The sequence below is a fragment of the Hemicordylus capensis genome, chromosome 5 (genome assembly GCF_027244095.1).
Source record: "Hemicordylus capensis ecotype Gifberg chromosome 5, rHemCap1.1.pri, whole genome shotgun sequence".
Classification (NCBI taxonomy): Eukaryota; Metazoa; Chordata; class Lepidosauria; order Squamata; family Cordylidae; genus Hemicordylus; species Hemicordylus capensis.
In genome coordinates, this window is record NC_069661.1 from 242,727,593 (window position 1) to 242,748,933 (window position 21,341).

General features: G+C 44.1%; 1 protein-coding gene across 2 annotated transcripts in view; it reads right to left on the reverse strand.

Moving 5' to 3' along the window:
- Positions 1-2,210: 2,210 nt before the first annotated feature.
- Positions 2,211-21,341, reverse strand: part of LOC128328328 (1-phosphatidylinositol 4,5-bisphosphate phosphodiesterase zeta-1-like) — a 64,317-nt gene continuing 45,186 nt past the window's right edge. For both annotated transcript variants that reach the window (XM_053258206.1, XM_053258208.1), the window contains 4 exons: positions 20,428-20,600; positions 12,332-12,464; positions 11,341-11,490; positions 2,211-2,358 (listed from right to left, as the gene is read on the reverse strand). In XM_053258206.1, the coding sequence (XP_053114181.1) occupies positions 2,270-2,358; positions 11,341-11,490; positions 12,332-12,464; positions 20,428-20,600 (545 nt within the window). In that variant the 3' untranslated portion in view covers positions 2,211-2,269. The remainder of the gene's footprint in view (positions 2,359-11,340; positions 11,491-12,331; positions 12,465-20,427; positions 20,601-21,341) is intronic.

A 21,341-nucleotide genomic window follows, 5' to 3' on the forward strand; every position in this document is an offset into this window, starting at 1 on the left:
AAAAAATCCCAAGATGGTTCACAGCATGTTATAAACAACAATAAAATCTATAAAAATGGAAAGCACACAGACTAAAATAAATACAAAACGCAAAAAATAAAATACAGTACAAGGAAGCAGAACCAATGGCAAAGAGGAAAGCAGAACGCTTTAAAATGCAAGTAGTAAATAACTTTTACCTGCCTCTAAAAGGCTGTGGGGGGAAATTGAGGAGGAGACATCCACTGAGAGAACATTTCCCCCCTGGTAAGTGAGCAAAGAGGCACCTTTTAAAAGTGGTGACTCTCTTTATTTAGCAGAGGGAGAGCAACTGGCCCTATCCGTCTCCAGCACAGCATCTCTCCGGTGGCTGTTGCCTTTCTTATGTTTCTTTTTTAGACTGTGAGCCCTTTGGGTACAGGGAATCATTTTATTTATTTATACCTATGTAAACCACTTTGGTGGCTTCTGTTGGAAAACGGTATATAAGTATTTGTCATATTTGTAACATTCCAGAGCGATAGGGAAAAAAACAATGAAGGAAACATCAGTGAGCCATGAGCTTCAAACCAGTTTGTTTGTGCTCTGCAATCCTGATTTGTAGAGCAAGTGCAAACCATAGTTTGCTGGCTCATATGTAACAGCAAACTATGGTCTGAACTTAAGATGGAGTAACTAACTGATTCTGAGCCTAGATGTGAGGGAGGCACATTCAAGTTTCGGGAAGATTCCTGATTCCCCAACCCATGGCCTGGAGGTTCAGAATATTACATTTGAACCAGTTCTTCCTTATAGCAGTTCCCAGGAGTGACCCATATGGGCAGCGAAAGGGGGAAATATATGAGCTGCAGGTGTAGCTCATTCCTGCTCTCATATCTCCACCCCAGCCATGTTGCTCTTCCTCATTTCACCCACTGCCCGGGCACATGGGCTGGTTATTCGCCCAGTGATGCTCAGATGCCTCTCCCCAATAATCTGCTGCCTGAGGTGACTGCTTCAACATGAAAGGGTCACCCCTGCAGTTATTCACATGTTAGTTTGAACATAGGTACAGTAGTATACTTCCTATTTGAATTGTTCATTTCATTCATTCATTCATTCATTCATTCGATTTCTATACCACCCTTCCAAAAAATGGCTCAGGGCAGTGTACACAGAAATAATCAACAAATAAATGCATTTGAACACAGGTACAGTTACTCACACAAAAACATGTACCTGTGTACTGATATCTGAATGCAGATACAACACAATATCCAAACAGAGCTCCTGTAAGGTATATAATCAACCCCATATTGAGGAGCTGGAAACTTAGATCCTATTCCAATGCACATTCGCTCTTATAACAGTCCCACTGAGTTTAATAAGACTAACTCCCACGTGGATGAATAAAATGGAAAGATAGTCATTTGGCTGGATGCCACTGTAGTCTAGGTAAGATTGGAACCTGACTCATACATAGCCATTACACTACACCACCCAGTTCACTGTCACTGAAAAGAGCAACAAAATTAGCATGCAGAATACTCAGGGGGTGGGGCTATTCTGGGAAGAGCATCTGTACGCTTGCATCTAAAAGGTTCCAAGTTCCCTCCCGGGCATCTCCACATAGGGCTGACAAGACTCCTGCGTGTCTCCTTGGAGAAGCCGCTGTCAGTCTGTGTAGACCATGCTGAGCTAGATGGACCAATGGTCTGACTCGGTATGAGGCAGCTTCCCATGTCCCTATGTATCTTTATCTCCACACACCAAAATTTTGAATGTGGAGCTGGTATTTCCTCTAGAACAGGGATACACAACATTGGCCTTCCAGATGCTGTTGGACTACAACTCCTATCATCACTAATGATTGCCCACTGTGACTGGGGATGATGGGGGTCAACAACAGCTGGAGGGCCAAAGTTGTGTGCCCCTGCTTCAGAAGAAAAAGGATGCGGAGAAACTGTCTAAGGATATTTTCTTATGTTTCTTCTTGGGACAAACAATAACCTCTTCTTTGAAGTTCAGTTGGGAGAAATTTTGATTCCATCTTTGTGAATGACTCCAAGTAGAAACACATAAATAGGCAGAGTACATTACAAAACCTTCCTTTCTGGCCCCCTTTTGTGTGGGAAAATACAAATATAGCTACTTGCTACTGCATACAGCCCAGTAACTGACAGAAGTTGTCTCGTTAGCTTGGATGAGCCCTTGCCAACAGCTAGCAGCTCTAGAAAAGCATCTGATATATCTTCGGTTTCAATCATGGTTGCTTTATTCAAACATGCAGCTGGGGGGAGCGGTGATGGCATTACTGTTGGAAGTACCAGATGTAAACGAAGAGAGAGGCGGGCTTGAGGTTAACACCAAGCTTGGAAACCAGCGGAACGTGGCGATAGCCTGGAAACAAACCAACACTGAGTTAGGAATATTTGTGACAAGAAAGCAAGATTTAAGATGAGTGAATGTAAGAGAAACCATCATAAAAATGAAGGAAAGAAGTTGACGTTTAAACACACAAATATTGGATATCTCAATACTTACTAATATTCAGAGGTTCTCTTACCCCTGGATAACTGACTTCATTCATTCATTCATTCATTCTATTTCTATGCCACTCTTCCAAAAATAGCTCTGGGCAGTTTACACAGAGAATTAACAAATAAATAAGAAGGATCCCTGTCCCCAAAGGGCTCACAATCTAAAAAGAAACATAAGATAGACACCAGCAACAGTCACTGCTCAATAAAGGGAATAATCACATTCAAAGGTGCTTCTTTGCCAAGTTAGCAGGGGTACTTTGGGGCTGAAGTCCAGGGCCTCCACACCACAGCCCCTGGGGGCCCCCAAATACTCGTTAGTCTGTCCCGGGTGGTGTGGTGATGCTTATTTTCTGGGGGGCAGGCTGCAAAGTCCTTTAGGTCTAGGCTCCAAAATTACATAGGTGCACCTCTGCTAATATTTCATCAGAGGGAGAAGTTGGTCAAGGAGATCCCGTTCTTCAGCCCAGCTCCTGTCCTCCCAAAACTCCTGGATGGGGCCATAGCGTAGTGATAGAGCATCTGCTTTGCATGCAGAAGGTACCAGGTTCGATCACTGGCATCTCCAGGAAGGGCTGGGAAAGACTCCTGCCTGGAACCTTCCTTGGAAAGCTGTTTACAGTCAGTGTGGACAGTACTGAGCTAGATGGACCAATGACTTTCTCGGTATAAGGCAGCTTCCTCCATCCCTATGTTCCCCCATCGGCACGCTGCCATGTGCTTCCTTCAGCTGTGCTTGAAGGTCACTATTAGAAGATCCCAATCTCAGAGCGCAAGTGCCCCTGTGTCTCAGGGCAGGTAGAAACAGCAGGACACGTTCTTCTGCAGTGCCTGTTTTACAGGGACATCCGTGCCTCCCTCATCTTACCACTATTACACGGCTATCCTGGGAGAATGGACCAGTTTACACCTCTTTGCTGCTTTCTGATAGCAACCCTGCTGCTACCTACAGTGTCACCAGGTTCTGTGCAGCAGCGATTAATATCTGGAGGGACGATGATCATGCATGCCCAGAGCCCACCTCTATGAAATAGAGGACAACCCCAGCTACTGCCTTAGTGTGGCAACCCAACAACCTATAGACCCGCAACTTCCTGATAGCATATTTTACTGGCTTATATTTTTGTGTATATTATATGATATCCTTTTAATGCATTAAATTAGCTCTTATTATTGTAAAGGATGACTGTCATGATTTTATATGTTTTAAATCTTTTTAAATCTTTTCTTACTTTATAAGCATGCAACGCAATCTAGGGTACTCCTACATGGTTTATTCCTATGCTTCTTATTGTAGCTGTAGTTAAATCAAAATGTAGCCCAGAGTTTACTATGTCCCTTTAGAGCCATAGCTATTTTTTTAGTGCAGTCACATGCCTATTTTTTATATTTTAAATCATTTTATGTTAGTAATGTATTTTGCATCTTTTATCTTATTGCATATTTTAAATCATCTTATCTTATGATACTCTTAGAGTATAAAATCTATTGCTACTTAGGTTTTAAAATGTACTTTATGCTGGTCTGTGACTGTAATAAAGATAGATAGATAGATAGATAGATAGATAGATAGATAGATAGATAGATAGATTATTTATTTATTTGATTTATATACCGCCTTTCCAAAATGGCTCAGGGTGGTTTACAATTAAAACAAACCACTAAAACAGTAAAGAGCTAAAACAAATTAAAAACAATATAACAATTAACAATTTAAAAACATTTTAAAACAACAATTAAACAATTACAGTGATTGAAAGCCCCGAAATTGGGTTAGAATATTAAAACCGATTTAAAAACCCTGGAAAGCCAGGCCAAACAAATACGTTTTAAGGGCTCTCGTGAAGGCTAATAGAGAATTCAAATTGCAGATTTCCGCAGGGAGCGCATTCCACAGCCACGGAGCAGCTATAGAGAAGGCCCGCCTCTGAGTCACCACCAGACGAGCTGGTGGTAACTGTAGACGAACCTCCTCAGATGACCTTAATGTGAGGTGGGGATCACGCAGAAGGAGGTGCCCTCTAAGGTAACTCGGGCCTTAGCCATTCAGGGCTTTAAAGGTAATAACCAGCACTTTGTATTTTGCCCAGAAACATATCGGCAGCCAGTGTAGCTGTTTCAAAACAGGCATCATATGATCTCTCCGGGTTGCCCCAGAGACCAATCTGGCTGCCTCATTCTGAACTAACTGAAGTTTCCGGACTACGTACAAAGGCAGCCCCACGTATAGCGCATTGCAGTAGTCAAGCCGGGAGGTTACCAGCTGATGCACCACTGTTTTGAGGTCATCCTCTTTGAGGAATGGACGCAGCTGTCGAATCAGCCGAAGCTGATTGAAAGCACCCCTGGCCATGGCCTCCACCTGAGAAACCAGGGTGAGGCCTGGGTCCAGGAGTCCTCCCAAGCTGCGCACCTGCTCCTTCTGAGGGAGTGTAACCCCATCCAGCATTATGTTTCTCCATCAGTCGCCATTCTACCTGGTTGCATCTGAGAGAGAGGTGGGACAGCAAGGCCCTTTCCTTTGGCCTCGCTGGGACCAACTTTGGCTCCTCCCCTTCCTGAGATGTTTCCTGCAGCAGTTATTTCACTTGATGAAACGAAGAGCAGCTCTTCCCATCTCACCTCATCCAATCAAACCAACTTGGCTCCCCACCCCCCAAAAAACACAACCCGTGTCTCTTGGCATGGCCATGGTGCTGGAGTTTGCTTATTTTCCTTTTACCTTGCCACTTATTATCTGTGTACAGTTAGATTCCACCCTCCCCCCCCCCCGTAAAAACAGTGTGCTGCACTGGCAGAAAGGTGGTCTATAACTGCAGCAAGCCAATAAATATTTCAATACTTTATAGTTTGCCACTTTATATCTGCACCATCTGCTTTGTTTGAAAAGCATTAACCGGATTCCGAAGAGTCCCTTTAGGCCAGCCCAAGGGTGTGGGCATGCCCAGTGGAAAGTTCTACTTTTCAGTAGCTGAGTTCTAGGCCTCGATCGATCAAGGTTGCAGCTCACAGAATCGCTGGTAAATATGCTCACGGCACCTCCCCTTCAGACAAATGGTCCCATAAGCATGTTTTTTTGGGTGGGAGGGGTGAGTGACAGCTGTGGGGCGGGACTTCCTCCCCTCTTTCCTTGCTGTAAGGGTGATAACGTCTGAAGAAGGCTGGATCATAGCATTTTATAATTGGAAAGGACCTTTGAGATCTTCTTGTCCAACCCCTTGCTCATAGCAGGAATCTCCTCTAGCATCTTGATAGATGGCTGACCAGCCTCTGTTTGAAAGTCTCCAGTGAAGGAGATCCCACCACGGCAGACTGTTCCAGTGTCAAACAGGATAATCTTCCTGTCATTTAGCCTAAATCTGCTTCTTTGTAATTTCAACACATTGGCCTCATTTGCATATAACGCAGAGCCATGGGTCCAATGGACCGGCAGTTTTGCATGACCCCCTCCCCACGCTCTCCCGTCCGCATTTGGACTTATTGGAGAGCATCCACTCTGCAGTCAGCAAGACTGCAGAGAGGCAGGGGAGCTGGTTGTGCAGGCTTCCTTCTTGCTTAAAGAACTGCCCGCACAGCTAATCAGGGATGGATGGAGGGAGGAGCTTCCTCCCTCAACTCCAATGTGCCCAAATGCTGCCTCCAATGCTGCTTTCGGATAAAACAGAGTCTCCCTGGACCCTTGGTTTGGAGCAGCGAAACTCACTACAAACCGAGGGTTCAAACTGGAGTCTCCTGAGCGCAACTTTGGGTCGTGCTATGGACAGGGCCAGTGTAACATGCATCCCTGCAAGTCTGATCCCCCATTAACATGTGAATGCAGCCATTGGTTCTAGTCCTTCTACCCTCAGAAGCAATAGAAAGCAAGTTTATTCCTTCTTCTATGTGGTAATCCTTCAAATATTTGAAGACGGTTATCATAACCATGTACACTGCTCTGGGCTTCTTGGAGCGGGATATAACAATAGCACTTAGCAATAGCACTTACATTTTATATACCGCTCTATAGCCGGAGCTCTCTAAGCGGTTTACAATGATTTTAGCATATTGCCCCCAACATTCTGGGTACTCATTTTACCGACCTCGGAAGGATGGAAGACTGAGTCAACCTTGAGCCCCTGGTCAGGATCGAACTTGTAACCTTCTGGTTACAGGGCGGCAGTTTTACCACTGCGCCACCAGGGCCTCTTATCAGCACAATGTATATCTAAATAAATATAGATATACATATAAATAAAATAAAATAAAATAAATATCTTCCCTTAGTCTTCTCTTCTCCAGGTGAAACATACCCAGCCTGCTGGATCAGGCCCATGGCCCATCTAGTCCAGCATCCTGTTTCACACAGTGGCCCACCAGATGCCACTGGAAGCCTACAGGCAGGAGTAAAGGGCATGCCCTCTCTCCTGCTGTTACTCCCCTGCAACTGGTACTCAGACACATCCTGCCTCTGAGGCTGGAGGTGGCCTATAGCCCTCCGACTAGTAGCCGTTGATAGACCTCTCCTCCAAACCCCTCCGAGAGCCATCCAGGTTGTTGGCTGTCACCACAGCTTGTGCCATAGAATTCCGCATGTTGATTATACATTGTGTGAAAAAGTACTTCCCTTTCTTGGTCCTAGGTTTCCAGGCAATCAATTTCATGGCATGACCCCTGGTTCTAGTGTTATGTGAGAAGGAGAAGAAATTATCTCTATCCACTTTCTCCACACCATGCATGATTTTATAGACCTCTATCATGTCGCCCTGCAGTCTTGCCTCATAAGGAAGGTGCTCTAGGCCCCGATCATCTTGGTTGCCCTGTTCTGCACCTTTTTCAGTTCTACAAAGTCCTTCTTTAGTGGTGACCAGAACTGTATGCATTACTCCATGTGTGGCCACATCATAGTTTTGTATAGGGCATTATAAGATTAGCAGTTTTATTTTCAATCCCCTTCCTAATGATCCCTAGCATGGAACTGGCCTTTTCCACAGCTGCTGCACACTGAGCACACAGCTCCTTCAACTGTTCCTGATAAGGCTTGGTTTCCAGACTCCTCACCATCTTGGTTGCCCTCCTCTGAACCTATTTCAGTTTATCAATGTCTTTGCTAAAGTGTAGGGCCCAGAATTGAACACAGTATTCTAAGTGAGGTCTGACCAGTGTAGAATAGAGTGCATAAAAAGAAGACTAAACTAATGTCAATGGGTACAGCAACCAGCCTCAGAATTGACAATGAAGACATTGAAGTGGTGGATAGCTTCTGCCTTTTAGGATCGACTGTCAACAGTAAAGGATCCAGCAGTCAAGAAATACGCCGCAGACTAGCTCTTGGTAGGGTTGCAATGAAGGCCTTGGAAAGCATATTTAGATACCGTGATGTGTCTACACCTACAAAGATTAGAATCGTTCAGACTATGGTTTTCCCTGTGACAATCTGGATGCGAAAGCTGGACTTTGAAGAAACAAGATAGAAAAAGCACTGACGCTTTTGAACTTTGGTGCTGGAGAAGACTTTTGAGGATACCATGGAGAGCCAGGAAAACAAACAAATGGATCCTAGAACAGATCAATCCAAAATTTTCACTCACTGCACAAATGACCAGGCTCAAACTATCATACTTCGGACACATTATGCAAAGACCCAGCTCCCTTGAGAAGTCTTATAATGCTGGGGAAAGTTGAAGGAAAGAGAAGGAAAGGATGACCAGAAGCAAGGTGGATGGACTCAATTACGACAGCAATGAACGCACCACTGAGAGACCTTAAAGGCCAAGTTGAAGACAGATCATCCTGGAGAGAATCTGTCTATGTGTTTGCTAAGAGTCGATACCAACTTGACGGCAGTTAATCAATCAATCAATCAATCAATCAATCATTCTAGAATATTGGCCTAGCATGCAATATAGGTAATAATCTCTATTTTGTATGGCTGCTTTCATCCCAGTAGAGCTGGATATTGTTGTTGTTGTTGTTGTTATTTGTGGTTTTACTGGTAGATTAATGAATACATATGTTTCCCTTTCATAATAACCTTGTTCGAGGTAGTTCGACAGCACATATATTTTGCCATCTTGTTAGACTCTAAATATTTCATTATGGTTCATGTGGTGTGAAATACAACTTAATAATTCTATGGATATTTTATTGTGTCGTGCATGTAATATTAAACTCCACGTAATATTTTATAAAGTCAGTTTTATGCTATTTGTAAATTTGGGACTGCAACAAAGCAGCAAAGCATTTGACTGAATAACATCACACAAACCTTTTGAATCCACCTAAAATGACTCCAGTTGTCCCTCTGCTAAGTGGACAAGAGACATTTCGAAAGCAATGGCGCTCTCTCATACATAGCATGGAGAGAGCAACTGTCTCCTTTCAGCCCAGCATAATGTCCCTTCAGTGGCTGCTGCTGGTGTCTTTCTTTTGTTTCTTTTTTGACAGTGAACCCTTTAGGAACAAGGGAAGTATTGTCTCATTTCTTTTGCTCCATTATTTGCTTTGTGAACCCTTTTTTGTTGAAAAGCAGTGTGTAACTTATTTTTAATAAGGATGATGTTGGACATAGGAAGCTGCCATATACTGAGTCAGAACATTGGTCCATCTAGCTCAGTATTGTCTACACGATCTGGCAGCGGCTTCTCTGCAGGCAGGGGTCTCTCTGAGCCCTCTCTTGGAGGTGCCAGGGAGGGAACTTGGAACCTTTTGCATGCAGTCATGCAAGTGCTCTTCTCAGAGCGGCTCCATCCCCTGAGGATGCTCACACATGACAAAGACAAAGTATTCAACACAGGAACATAGGAAGCTGCCATATACTGAGTCAGACCATTGGTCTATCTAGCTCAGTATTGTCTTCACAGACTGTCAGCGGTTTCTCCAAGGTTGCAGGCAGGAATCTCTCTCAGCCCTATCTTGGAGAAGCCAGGGAGGGAACTTGGAACCTTCTGCTCTTCCCAGAGCAGCTCCATCCCCTAAGGGGAATATCTTGCAGTGCTCACACTTCTAGTCTCCCATTCATATGCAACCAGGGCAGACTCTGCTTGGCAAACAAGACAAGTCATGCTTGCTACTACAAGACCAGGATGATGATGATTATGATGATGATGATGATAAATAATAAAACCACTCCTTTCTGTGGTTGGTTTTGGTAATCTAACTCCCTCTAAACAAAATCAGACTATCTAAAATCCAATCAATTTCAGTCCAGTCCAGAGATCTTCAGGCACCATCATGAATGTAAAGAGCTCTCTGGAAAAATTAAGGGTTATGAAGGAGCAGCGACTAAAGGGGATTCATGAATAACATCGTCTTTGACACTGTCTTGAATGGTTAAGCCCTTACAGTATATATGCTTGGAAACTCTGTATGTGCATCAGCATTTCTATACCAACAACGGTACTTATTTATTACACTTATCTTTCATTCTTCTTCCATTGAATTCAAAGCAGATCACATAGGATCCCCAATTAGCTTCCATCCAGGCAAGGATCAGATTCAGACCTGCTTAACTTCCACAAGTTATCCCACAAGGTACTCCAGTCTAAGGCCTCTGAGCACAGATGAGAAGCCTTTGTGAAAGCTTCCAGGGTTGGGAACTGACATTTCTCTGAAGTGAAAATTTTTAAAGAGAATTCCAGGGTTCTTCCCGAGGAGAACTATTTCCAACGATTGTGTGAACCAGGCCACTGTCTGACACAGTACTCTGATGTTTGAGTTCACACAGTCACTCTAATCTAGGTTTAATGTGGATTACCAGCATTAGGTAATTGTGTGAACCCATGGGTTTATGGGCGGAGATGAATCTGAGATTCCTGCTTTGGTGTGGGTTCAATCCCACTAAGTTGCTTCAGCGTTTAATATCTTTTTATTTACTTATTCTTTGCTAACTTGGCAAAGAGGCAGCTCTTAAAATAGTGGCTCATGTCGTTAGCAGAGGGCTAGCAACTGTCTCTGTTCATCCCAGTACAACATCCCTCTCAGTGGCTGTTATTATTACACATATTTATACATTAAGGTCATTTACACAACCAAAATTACCTGTCCTCGGAAGGGTTGTGGGGAAGGCAGGAGCCTACACTCAGCCCAGGGCTCCACTACTAATACTCATAGAGCCAGCGTGGTGTAGTGGTTAGAGTGCTGGACTAGGACGGGGAGAGCCGAGTTCAAATCCCCATTCAGCCATGAAACTAGCTGGGTGACTCTGGGCCAGTCACTTCTCTCTCAGCCTAACCTACTTCACAGGGTTGTTGTGAAAGAGAAACTCAAGTATGCAGTACACCGCTCTGGGCTCCTTGGAGGAAGAGCGGGATATAAATGTAGTAGTAGTAGTAATAATAATAATAATAATTATAATAATAATACATCTACATGAGAGCTGGGGGTAAGGATGCCCAGCCTCCATGAAGCCCACAATGCACCACACAAGCAATGCAGTGCATTGAGGAACTTCCTCTTGCCAGGCTGCTCCTTCCACTCAGCTCTATGGACGCTTGGGCTGTCAGCAGCCTGAGCATCCACACGACTGGGCAGTGAGATAGAAGGGTGTGCATACCTCACTGACTTTCCACACACAAACAAGAGTTCACAATTGAGTTTACACTGACAAAGATATAAGATGGTTCCCTATCCCCAGAGGGCTTACAGTCTAAGAAGAGAGAGAAGGTAGATCGCAGCAACGGTCACTGGAAAAATGTTGTGGTGGGTTGGATAGAGAGAGTTGCTCTCTTTCTACTAAATATAGGAGCATCACCACTTTGAAAGGTCTCTATTTGCTCAGTCAGCAGGAGTTCTCTGTTGCTGGTGTCGTCCCTCTGTTTCTTAATAGATCATGACCCCTTTTGAGACTCACAAATGCTTCTCTTACCTTTATTCATGCTCATAAGTGGCAAAGTATATTGACCTAGGAAGTCATTGGCAGTTATTGACATCTGATCTTCCACAATAAAGCGTACTAAGGCAAGATCTGGAACTTGGATATTAAAGGTGAATGTTTCATTCCATCGAGGATTCAGAGCTGAAATAAAAAGAGCGGGGGGAGGAATCTTTTGGATATGAAATTGTATAAGGTGAGGGGCTCCTTTAATGGAAATGGAGCCATCTTGAGCCCCTCCACCATCTTGGAAGGTGTGGATGGAGTGCTCAGAAGTGCAGCCCTTCCTAAAGCTTTCCTCACAGAGCTCTTAAGTAGGGGTGTGCATGAACTGTTCGACTCCTAACCAATTCACCTCGCTGGCTTGGTGGCTCAATCACGAATCGAATCCGGGTTGGTTCAGTCCGTGATCGAAATGAACCCGGCCTGTCGAACCAAGCCTATTTAGGCAGCTGGGGGTGGGGTGGGGGGTGTTACGTGACAGAAGTGGGAGAGGGAGAGGGGACCCATCCGCGGATGCCAGAACTGCGTCACCATATGGGTAGCATGCTAAAAGAGGCATCTGCTGCGCGCTTGGCTATGGGCTGTGCAGGTGGGGCTAGCAGCAGTCCCAGCAGCCATGCCAGGTGGGTCAGACCCTTTAACTACCTCTCTCATTGCCCCCTGGCTGCTCCTTAGAGCTTCCCCGAACCCCCATCCCTTTACTTGTAAAGGGGAATCCTCACCGTTTCAGCAACATGCAGTTCAGTTTGAATTCAATCCAAATTTGAGCAGAACCATGATTTTTGATTGGCGCACACCCTTACTCTTAAGAAAGGGCTCTTTCTCTCTTAAATCATCCTCCCAGCCCCAGCACTGAGAAAAGTGCAGTATTGCATGGAGGTCAATGTGGTGGGAAATGGCTCTCACCTTGGAAATTTACTGCCAAAGTGGCCCCCACTTGAAAAAGAGTGAAGGTCACTGCTTGATAGAGTGTTCTACTTACCATTGTTCTTTATTACAGAAGTCTGCTGCTTTGCCATATCAGCAGGAACACCATGAATTTCAACGATGACTAAAGGATCAGCTTTATTGCTCTTGGAGAGGTTGCTTGGAGGCAGCTGATAACCACTAATAATCTACATAAAGCAAACCAGAGATAAGTATTCATTGAAAGACTGATAAAGATTTATAGATAGGTATTTGTGCTTTATATTATTATTGGCCCACATGCTGCATAACCTAACCTAGCCTAACCAAGGCGGTGCCACCCCACCCTTCTGCTGAGAATTCATAGTGAAGCTCCAGAAGTATTGCGCTTTGAGCAAGAGTAAAGTAATGGTAAAGTGTACTGTCAAGTTGATTTCGACTCCTGACGCCCTCAGAGCCCTGTGTTTTTCTTTGGTAGAATACAGGAGGGGTTTACCATTACCTCCTCCCGCGCAGTCTGAGATGATGCCTTTCAGCATCTTCCTATATCACTGCTGCCTGACATAGTACCAGCGGGGATTTGAACTGGCAACCTTCTGCTTGTTAGTCTATCATTTCCCCGCTGCACCACTTAAGGTGGCTGTTGTACAAATACTTAAACCAGCGCAACTGCACCTGTTGCTTGACTGTCAGCTCTGTGTTTCCAATTGGTGCTTCTGAAGTGCAGTTGTGCTCCTTGAAGTATTTGTGTTCTTGTGCAAAATTGCCAGACTGCCGGAGGCGTCACTATGAGCCTGCAGCAAGTGCAATTGATACTGCTTATATTAAGCTATGCAACATATGGACCATTATATTTTTATTATTTATTCTTATTTTTGTTTACACAGTCAGACAGGTGTTATTGACTGGTTTGTTTTATCCAGACATCGAGTCCTTCCCAAGGACCTGGGATGGCTGAATTTTATTGTCAATGTTGTTGCTGCTGTTATACATATTGTCGCAGAATATAGGCTGTTCCCAGTAAAGCTGCTTTTTGTAATTGGCTGATGGTGATTTCTGTGGCCCCTATGGTGTTGAGGTGCTCTTCAAGGTCTTTTGGAACTGCACCCAGGGCACCAATTACCACTGGGATTATTTTGGTCTTCTTCTGCCACAGCCTTTCAATTTCAATTTGTAGATCTTTGTATTTTGTTGTTTTTTCTATTTCTTTTTCTTCTATTCTGCAATCCCCTGGTATTGCTATGTCGATTATTTTAACTTGTTTTTCTTTCTTCTCGACTACAGTTATATCTGGTGTATTGTGTGGCAGATGTTTGTTGTTGTTGTTATTGTTGGCTGACATCCAGACTAAGTTACTCAATAGTACTACTAAGGAGTTATCATAAAATATTACTTAATTTCAATAGAACTACTCAGGAGCAATTTTGTTTAGCGGTCAGCCGCCATTATTACCCTTATGAATATTTATATACTGCTTTTCAACAAAACAAAACAAAATCCTCAGTGCAGTTTATCTAGAAATAAGAAAATGGTTGCCTGTCCTGAAGGAGCTCAGAGTCTAAAAAGAAACACAAAGTAGACACCAGCAGCAACAGCCAATGGAGGGACCCCGTAGTGATATATCAAATATATTTCTCACCCTACAAATATGTGAGTCACCACTTCCAATCCAAACTGCTTTTGCCCAGTTAGCAACAGCTGCCCCATGGTTCCAGCATACAGTATGTCACATGGCCATCTGCATATTCCAAGTCCTATCCATGTTGGGGCACTTGAGGAGAGCAGGTAGCAAGCATGACTTGTCCGCTTAGCTAAGCAGGGTCCACCCTGGTTGCATATGAATGGGAGACTACTTGTGTGAGCACTCTAAGATATTCATTCCCCTTAGGGAATGGAGATGTTCTGGGAAGAGTATCTAGGTTCCCTCCCTGACATCCCCAAGGTAGGGCTGAGAGAGATTCCTGCCTGCAACTTTGGAGATGCCGCTGCCAGTCTGTGTAGACAATACTGAGCTAGATGGACCAATGGTCTGACTCAGTATATGGCAGCTTCCTATGTTCCCTCCAAATCTAACTCATTATGATGTAACAAACAAGAGTGTTCTAAGATGATGGATGTTTCAATGTTTTAGTATTACGAGAGCACAGGGTGGGGTTGGGGCTATATCTGTTCTCTCCACATGTTCCATGAGTTTATAAAACTCTATCATGTTCTACAAGACTGCAAAGTTATGTGCACATTGCAATGTAACAGTTGTTCAGTTATACAAGGTGCTCTTCGGCAAGCACAAAAATTGTATGATTGTAGTTGTGTGACAGTGCTGCCATTATTTTCCAATGCCCATCCTCTTGCACAATTCCATTTGTGTAATTTTTGCACTTATGCTTGTGCAATGCACACGTAGTGATGAGCAGGACATCAGCCACCTTGTTTTGAAAACTTAAGCATCCCCAAACCCTTCAGCATTTCCTTATAGGGAATGTGCTTCCGGCCCTTCATCAGTTTAGATACCATTTTCTGTACTTGACTTTCAACTACTACTACTACGACGACGACGACAATGACGACAATGTCAACGACGACGACAATGACTACCATTATATACCACTTCAACAGAAGTTCTGAAAGAAGTTTACATACAAGTAAATAAAATAAGATGGTCCCCTGTCCCCAAGGCTCGCAGTCTAAAAAGAAATATAAACACCAGCAACAGCCACTGGAAGGATGCTGTGCTGGGGCTAGATAAGGCCAGTTGCTCTCCTCCTACTAAATATAAGAGAATCGCCACTTCTAAAAGGTGCCTCTTTGCCCAGTTAGCCAGGGAGAAGGGGAACTCCAGAGAGCCGCCATTACTGCTCTGGAGTGCGATTTGAATGCTGTGTTAATATCCCTGGACATGTCATTTAAGTTTTACATGGCACAGTCAGGGATATTTCCCAGTACGAACCAAAACCGGAACAAGAGGCTCTTAATGCCACATCACATGGCTCTCCACGGCATCATAATCTTTAAATCTCCCAACACTTTCCGCATTATAACCATTAGCGATACTAAGAAGATTGCTATAGCATTGATTCCTATGGAGTTTGGTCTTACTCTCCGGGATAACAACAGGAGCCCCATTAAATGCCGTGGGAGGAGGAAAACACTCAGTAATGACAGACAATTTAAATTCTTGAAAAGGAATTTGCTTTTGCCACAAACATAACACCTAAAATGATATAAAATCAAACGCAACAGGGGGTTATCCGGGGCCAGTATTGCAATGTGTAAAAATCAGTATACATGAAACCATTTAATGATTGGGTAGTCCCCCTACTTCATCCAATCACTATCTTGCTTTGTGCTTATTGATGCAATGCATCCGTGGTTTCCAAGCTATGCTCCGCAGAATCATGGAGGTTCTTCAGAAACTCACAAGGGGTTCCTCAGCCAGAAGATTAGTAATTATAGATAAGCTTCCCTGAAAGACTGATGAGCCCAGCCTCAAAGTATTGCTTTTGGGGGCAAAAATGTGTGAACAGTGGCTGACATACTGTGCAATGTTCCACATGTGTTTCAACGGAATGTGCATGGAGTTGCAGAAGAGGGCTCCTTTACAAATGCAAAAATTGTCCAAATGCAGTTGCACAGTGGATGGCCATCCATCACACAACTCCATTTGTGTAGTTGTGTGCACTTGCACCAGAGAGCTCTTGCACACCTAAACACATGTTCCATTAAAGTATACATGGTGCCCTGCAAGTATGTCAGCCAACAAGAGACCAGCGTGGGCTCACAACAAAATATTTCAGTGTAGCCCCAGTCCCTAACATTCAGCCAGGAAGAGAAGCATAGTAGCACTGTTAGCAACTTATGAGGGGCACATTTTCAGAGGGGAGAAAAGAAAAAGAAACACACACAAACACACCTGCCATTTCTACCCTCCTGAAGCCTTTGCCCTCTGTGCTTATAGAACTGAAGGTATCAGGGTTGGGGCTCATTCCTCATCAAGCCATTTCGGTGAGATTTCCCCCTTTTAATTTACATACTAGTATATTTCTGCGCACCTGAGAAGCAGGGCTAAAAGTTGTATAATATGCACTGCCCCTTCAGAACAGAGGTGGCCATGCTCCCAGTCCGCTGATCAGGGGTGTAGCTAGGGGAGAGGGGCCTGTGTTCATCCCTCTTTCTGGCGGCCCCCCGGAGTGAGGGAGAGAATGAAGAAAATAGGGAGTAGTGGATCTGGGGCCCTGGGTTCTTTGAACCCTTTCGCTCAATTATAGCTACACCCCTGACGCTGATCTCTTCCCAGAACTGCATGTTTCCAGTGCAGAGAAAGTATGGGGTGGCTTTTCCATAAGGCAAGACAAGGTGGTGGCCTCAGGCACCAATTCAGGAAGGGGCACATGGGGGAAGCAGATGCCAGATCCCTTCCGCTATGGGTGGCACCCCACCGTCCATTGCCATCACCCATCCTCATTCTGTTTATTGTTGGTAGGGCTGTCATATTGTCCGTCTCAGGCAGCAAAGTGTCTTGGACCATCGCTGAGGGATTTCTTAGCATGCACAAAGATCTCTGGACTGCCATCAACCCCTGCCACAATGGCCAAGGCCCTTGTTGTTGAGGATAACGAAAGTTCTAGTCCAATAATGTCTAGGGACTCAATGTTTTGGGAACTCCTGTTATAGGGATGACGACGACAATGATGGTGAGGATGGTGGTAATGTTTTGCAAGGGGAGGTTTGTGAGGTCAGATTCTCAATGACATGTTGGGCATAGGAGTCCTGCTGGTCAGACTCAAGGTCTGTCTACTCCAGCATCCCATTTCTAAGCATTGGTCAGCCAGATGGTTCTGAGGTGCGTACAAGGAGGCAACATCTCTCCCCTGCTGAATATCCTGCCTCTGAACATGGAGGTCGCCAACCTTGGCTGGGCACATCTCCGACCCTGTTTAGGGTTGATTGATTGATTGATTTCTATATCGCCCTTCCCAAAATGGCTCAGGGTGGTTTACACAGAGGAATAATGGGATAATAAACAAACAAACAAACAAACAAACAAACAAAATGGATCCCTGTCCCCAAAGGGCTCACAATCTAAAAAGAAACATAAGACAGACACCAGCAACAGTCACTGGAGGTACTGTGCTGGGGGTGGATAGGGCCAGTTACTCTCCCTCTGCTAAATAAAGAGAAACACCACATTAAAAGGTTCCTCTTTGCCTAGTTAGCAGGGGTTGTGAGAACAGCCCTATTACTTAGCAAAACATTCAACAAAAGCTTTGTTAAATGTTGATGAACATGGGAAGAGAATCTTTATTCTGTAATGAGGCCAACGGTAAAAAAAACCCAAAAAAACCTCCAACCCTACACCACTTGTATTTAATAACCTGCCAAATGTCTTTGATAACTATTTGCAGCCAGCTAGCCATGGAATTTATGGTATTCCAGGTATTTTGAACAGCAAGCATAGCAAAGTACAAGGAAATATTGCAGATAATAAATCAAGCCTGTTTGATTTATTTTTGTTCTAACAGGCAATTTTCCAGGACCATCTCTGTACATGAGCATCACCGCTTGCCCTGAAAGGTTTAATTCAATTTGCCATTTTTTACTCACTCACAATAATGTTCTAAATTGGAGCTGAAGAACGACTGAGGTGCACTGAGATCCACGTAAATAACACCATTTAATGGGTCTGTCTTGTAAGTGGACTGCAAGAACTTTGGAAACTTTAGCTCACATACGCTACATATTGGGCTATCCTGATTCAGCAGTTTCATACAAATAGGAGGGGGAACCTAGTGACCACACACACTCCCTGCTAGGAAGGGTTCTCAGTCCACAACTGCCTAGAGAATGAAGTTCATCTAGTCCAAGGACTGACATCCAGTCTGATGCTCATCTTGTGGTAGCAAGAATGACCTGACCCTTTTGCTAAGCAGGGTCTGCCCTGGTTGCATATGAATGGGAGACTAGAAGTATGAGCACTGTAAGATATTCCCCTTAGGAGATGTAGCCACTCTGGGAAGAGCAGAAGGTCCCAAGTCCCCTCCCTGAAATCTCCAAGATAGGGCTGAGAGAGACTCCTGCCTGCAACCTTGGAAAAGCCGCTGCCAATCTGTGTGGACAATACTGAGCAAGGTGGACCAGTGGTCTGACTCAGTATATGGCAGCTTCCTATGTTCCTAGTGCAAACATGTTGCTCTAGTGCAAGGATATTGCACCAGCTCATTCAGCTGGAACAGACTAAAGTTCATCTAGTCCAGGGTTCTGCTGGACACAATGACTGACATCCTGTCTAATCCTGAAGTAGTGCCTGGATGTTGCATTAGTTCGCTCAGTTAAGTTGGGAGTTGCATTCCAGAACTAATGTGCTGGCGCAAAGGCAACACCTATCCTTGCACAAGCAACTTGTGCAACTGGTGGCACACCTCGGTGGCAAAACCTTTTCCTCAGTCCATATATGTTGCAAGGAAGGGTGCCAAGCTATCTGCTATACTTATTGTACAAGTGGACCAAGAGTGGAAGGGACTGAGCAACTTTGAGCATCTGCAGTATAGAAATAATGTTGTTGTCATCCTCAAGACTTTCCTGAACAAGTGCTCTCTCTCACACACACACTCACTCCCTCTCCCCTCCTTTCCTCAGGAGTGAAGCTATAATTGAATAGGGGAAGGGGGACAAAGGTCCTTGTCCTTCTGACAGAAGGGGGGCCACCAATCGGGTTTCAGCTTGCACTTCACTCTGCCCCTTCTACCTTTCCAACTTGTTAACGTGCTGTTGGTTCCTGGTCTGAGGACTTATCTCAGCTTCAATCCTGTCCAAGAGGGAAGGAGTGCCATGCAGCATCCAGGCTTCCCTCCTCCTGTCCTCATGATTGGCTGGCTAGTGCTCAGGTGCAGCCTACCTCTTCCTCAACCTGACTGACAGGCTCAACAGAAAGGGAAATATCACTGAGCATCAACCAGTCACAAGGAGAGGACAAGGGAGAAGTGCTGTCTGACACTCCTCCCCTCCCCTCCAGTAGTGAGACAATTAAATGATCTTTAGTTAAAGGCTCTTAGGAAGCCTTAAAAATTCCTGCCCTCATTAATAAGAAGGGATGGAAGGAGAAGAAGTCAGGGGCTTTGGGGGAGGGCAGGAGCCCATCTTTTCTTTTGAAATGTTAACCCTGATAACGAAATGTTAACCCTGATAACTTGGCAAAGAGGCACCTTTTAATGTGGTGATTCTCTTTTATTTGGCAGCGGGAGAGTAACTGGCCCTATCCACCCCCAGCACAGGACCTCCAGTGACTGTTGCTGGTGTCTGTCATATGTTTCTTTTAGATTGTAAGCCCTTTGCGGACAGGCATCCATCTTATTTATTTATTATTTCTCTGTGTAAACCACCCTGAGCCATTTTTGGAAGGGCGGTCTAGAAATCGAATTGCTCAAACAAACTCTTTGTCCCATGGCCTACTCCAGATTTGCTATGCCCCTGCTTCCCTCCCCACTTCCCTCTCTCAGTCTCTGTTTTAGAGGGGTCTAAGCCAGCAATTCACCATGATGTTACTTGTTCTGTTTCTGCTTCTCATGGGCTCCAGCAGATCTCACAAGATCTGAATACTCCATTTTGAAAACTATCAAAAAGCTGGAGTTTTCCTTCCGTGCCTTTGATATGGTCTGATCAGATGGTCTCTCTCTGCTTTGTTCTGTGGTGGTGTTTGGCTATTCTGTATAGTATTTTAAATTGATGGTTTTATTGTGTGCCTTTGTTTTATGTTGTTTTAAGTTTGGTAGATGCTCTGGGAACTATTATGCCAAAAAGTGGGATAATAGCTAAAAAAAAATCAACCAACAAATGAATAAAATACTATATACTGTAGAAATATAGATTTAGAGGAATAACTCTGCATAGACATCCTTAAATAGAATTTTTAGATCAATTTAGGTTTTCCTATTGGCAATTTCCCCACCCCACCACATTCCTTGAGCCCTGGCAGGGCATAGGTATGCATACCAGTCCCACAAATGCCCATGGTGAAGAGGATAGGCAGCAATGACCTTGGGAAATATAAAAATGAAACTAAAAATACTTTCATGTTTTCATGTTCATTGCTGCTTAAGAGAGGCGAGCAGTTCAGTCCATTGTACAGGATAATTGCTCCATAAAAGATAAATAAAAGTTTCATCCAAACCACCTTACCTTTACTGTGAGCGTAACTGGATTATAATTCCCACATACATCAAATGGGTCAAAGGTTGTGTCTTTCCGTCTCAAGAAATCTGGTTTTAAGAGATAACCAGAGCCACCATTGTCCTGAAATTTTCCAAGTAGCAGATCCATATATACTCCGGTCGTTTGGAAATTTAAGGCCACTGTAGCGGGGAAAATATATTTTTCAGTTCAATGTATGAAAAAGCACTGTTCAGACCTGCATTTTAAACTAATTTTTGTAACATTCTTTAAGGGCCTCTGCACAAATGGTTTTTGCATAACTATTGTGCATTTCTTACTTGTCTACTGAACGCTGTGATGGGACATACATATAGGAGTTGGAGAAAGAGAGAGAGAGAGTGCACGTGTAAAAGAGTGTGTGTTGCCATAGTAACCAGGCACAGAATGTTCAGGGGGAGGGATTTAAATGACAGTTGGTTAGGAGAAGACAGTGGGTGTAGTTGGTGTTGGAGCTGATTGTTAGGAGTGAGAGGTTTGACAGAGCATAGCAGAGAGATCATTCAGGCGTTTATGTGAGGCTTGATTGGTGAATGTGTGAAGACTGTGGAACCAGCATGACACTGGGGCAGTACTTTAAAAGTGGGGAGTGTTAAGCCTGGGAAAGAAACCTTGAATGTGAAAGGTGCCCAGAAGTGAAACCTCCTGGTGACAGACAGGAAAAACTGAGTTGATTCACCAAGTCAGCAATCCAAGTTTTATTTACCTCTGCCCCAGTTATACCACCTCCCTAAATGTTACATGTTATCAAGAAGGAAAAACCACTCTGTGTGAGTTAAACAGTTGACATACTTAGCAACTTTGTAGGGAAGATTATGTGCCCTTCCTTGCAGAGATCTTTATTCCAATCAGTTATAAACACGCTTATTCTTGTTTTTGTTCTA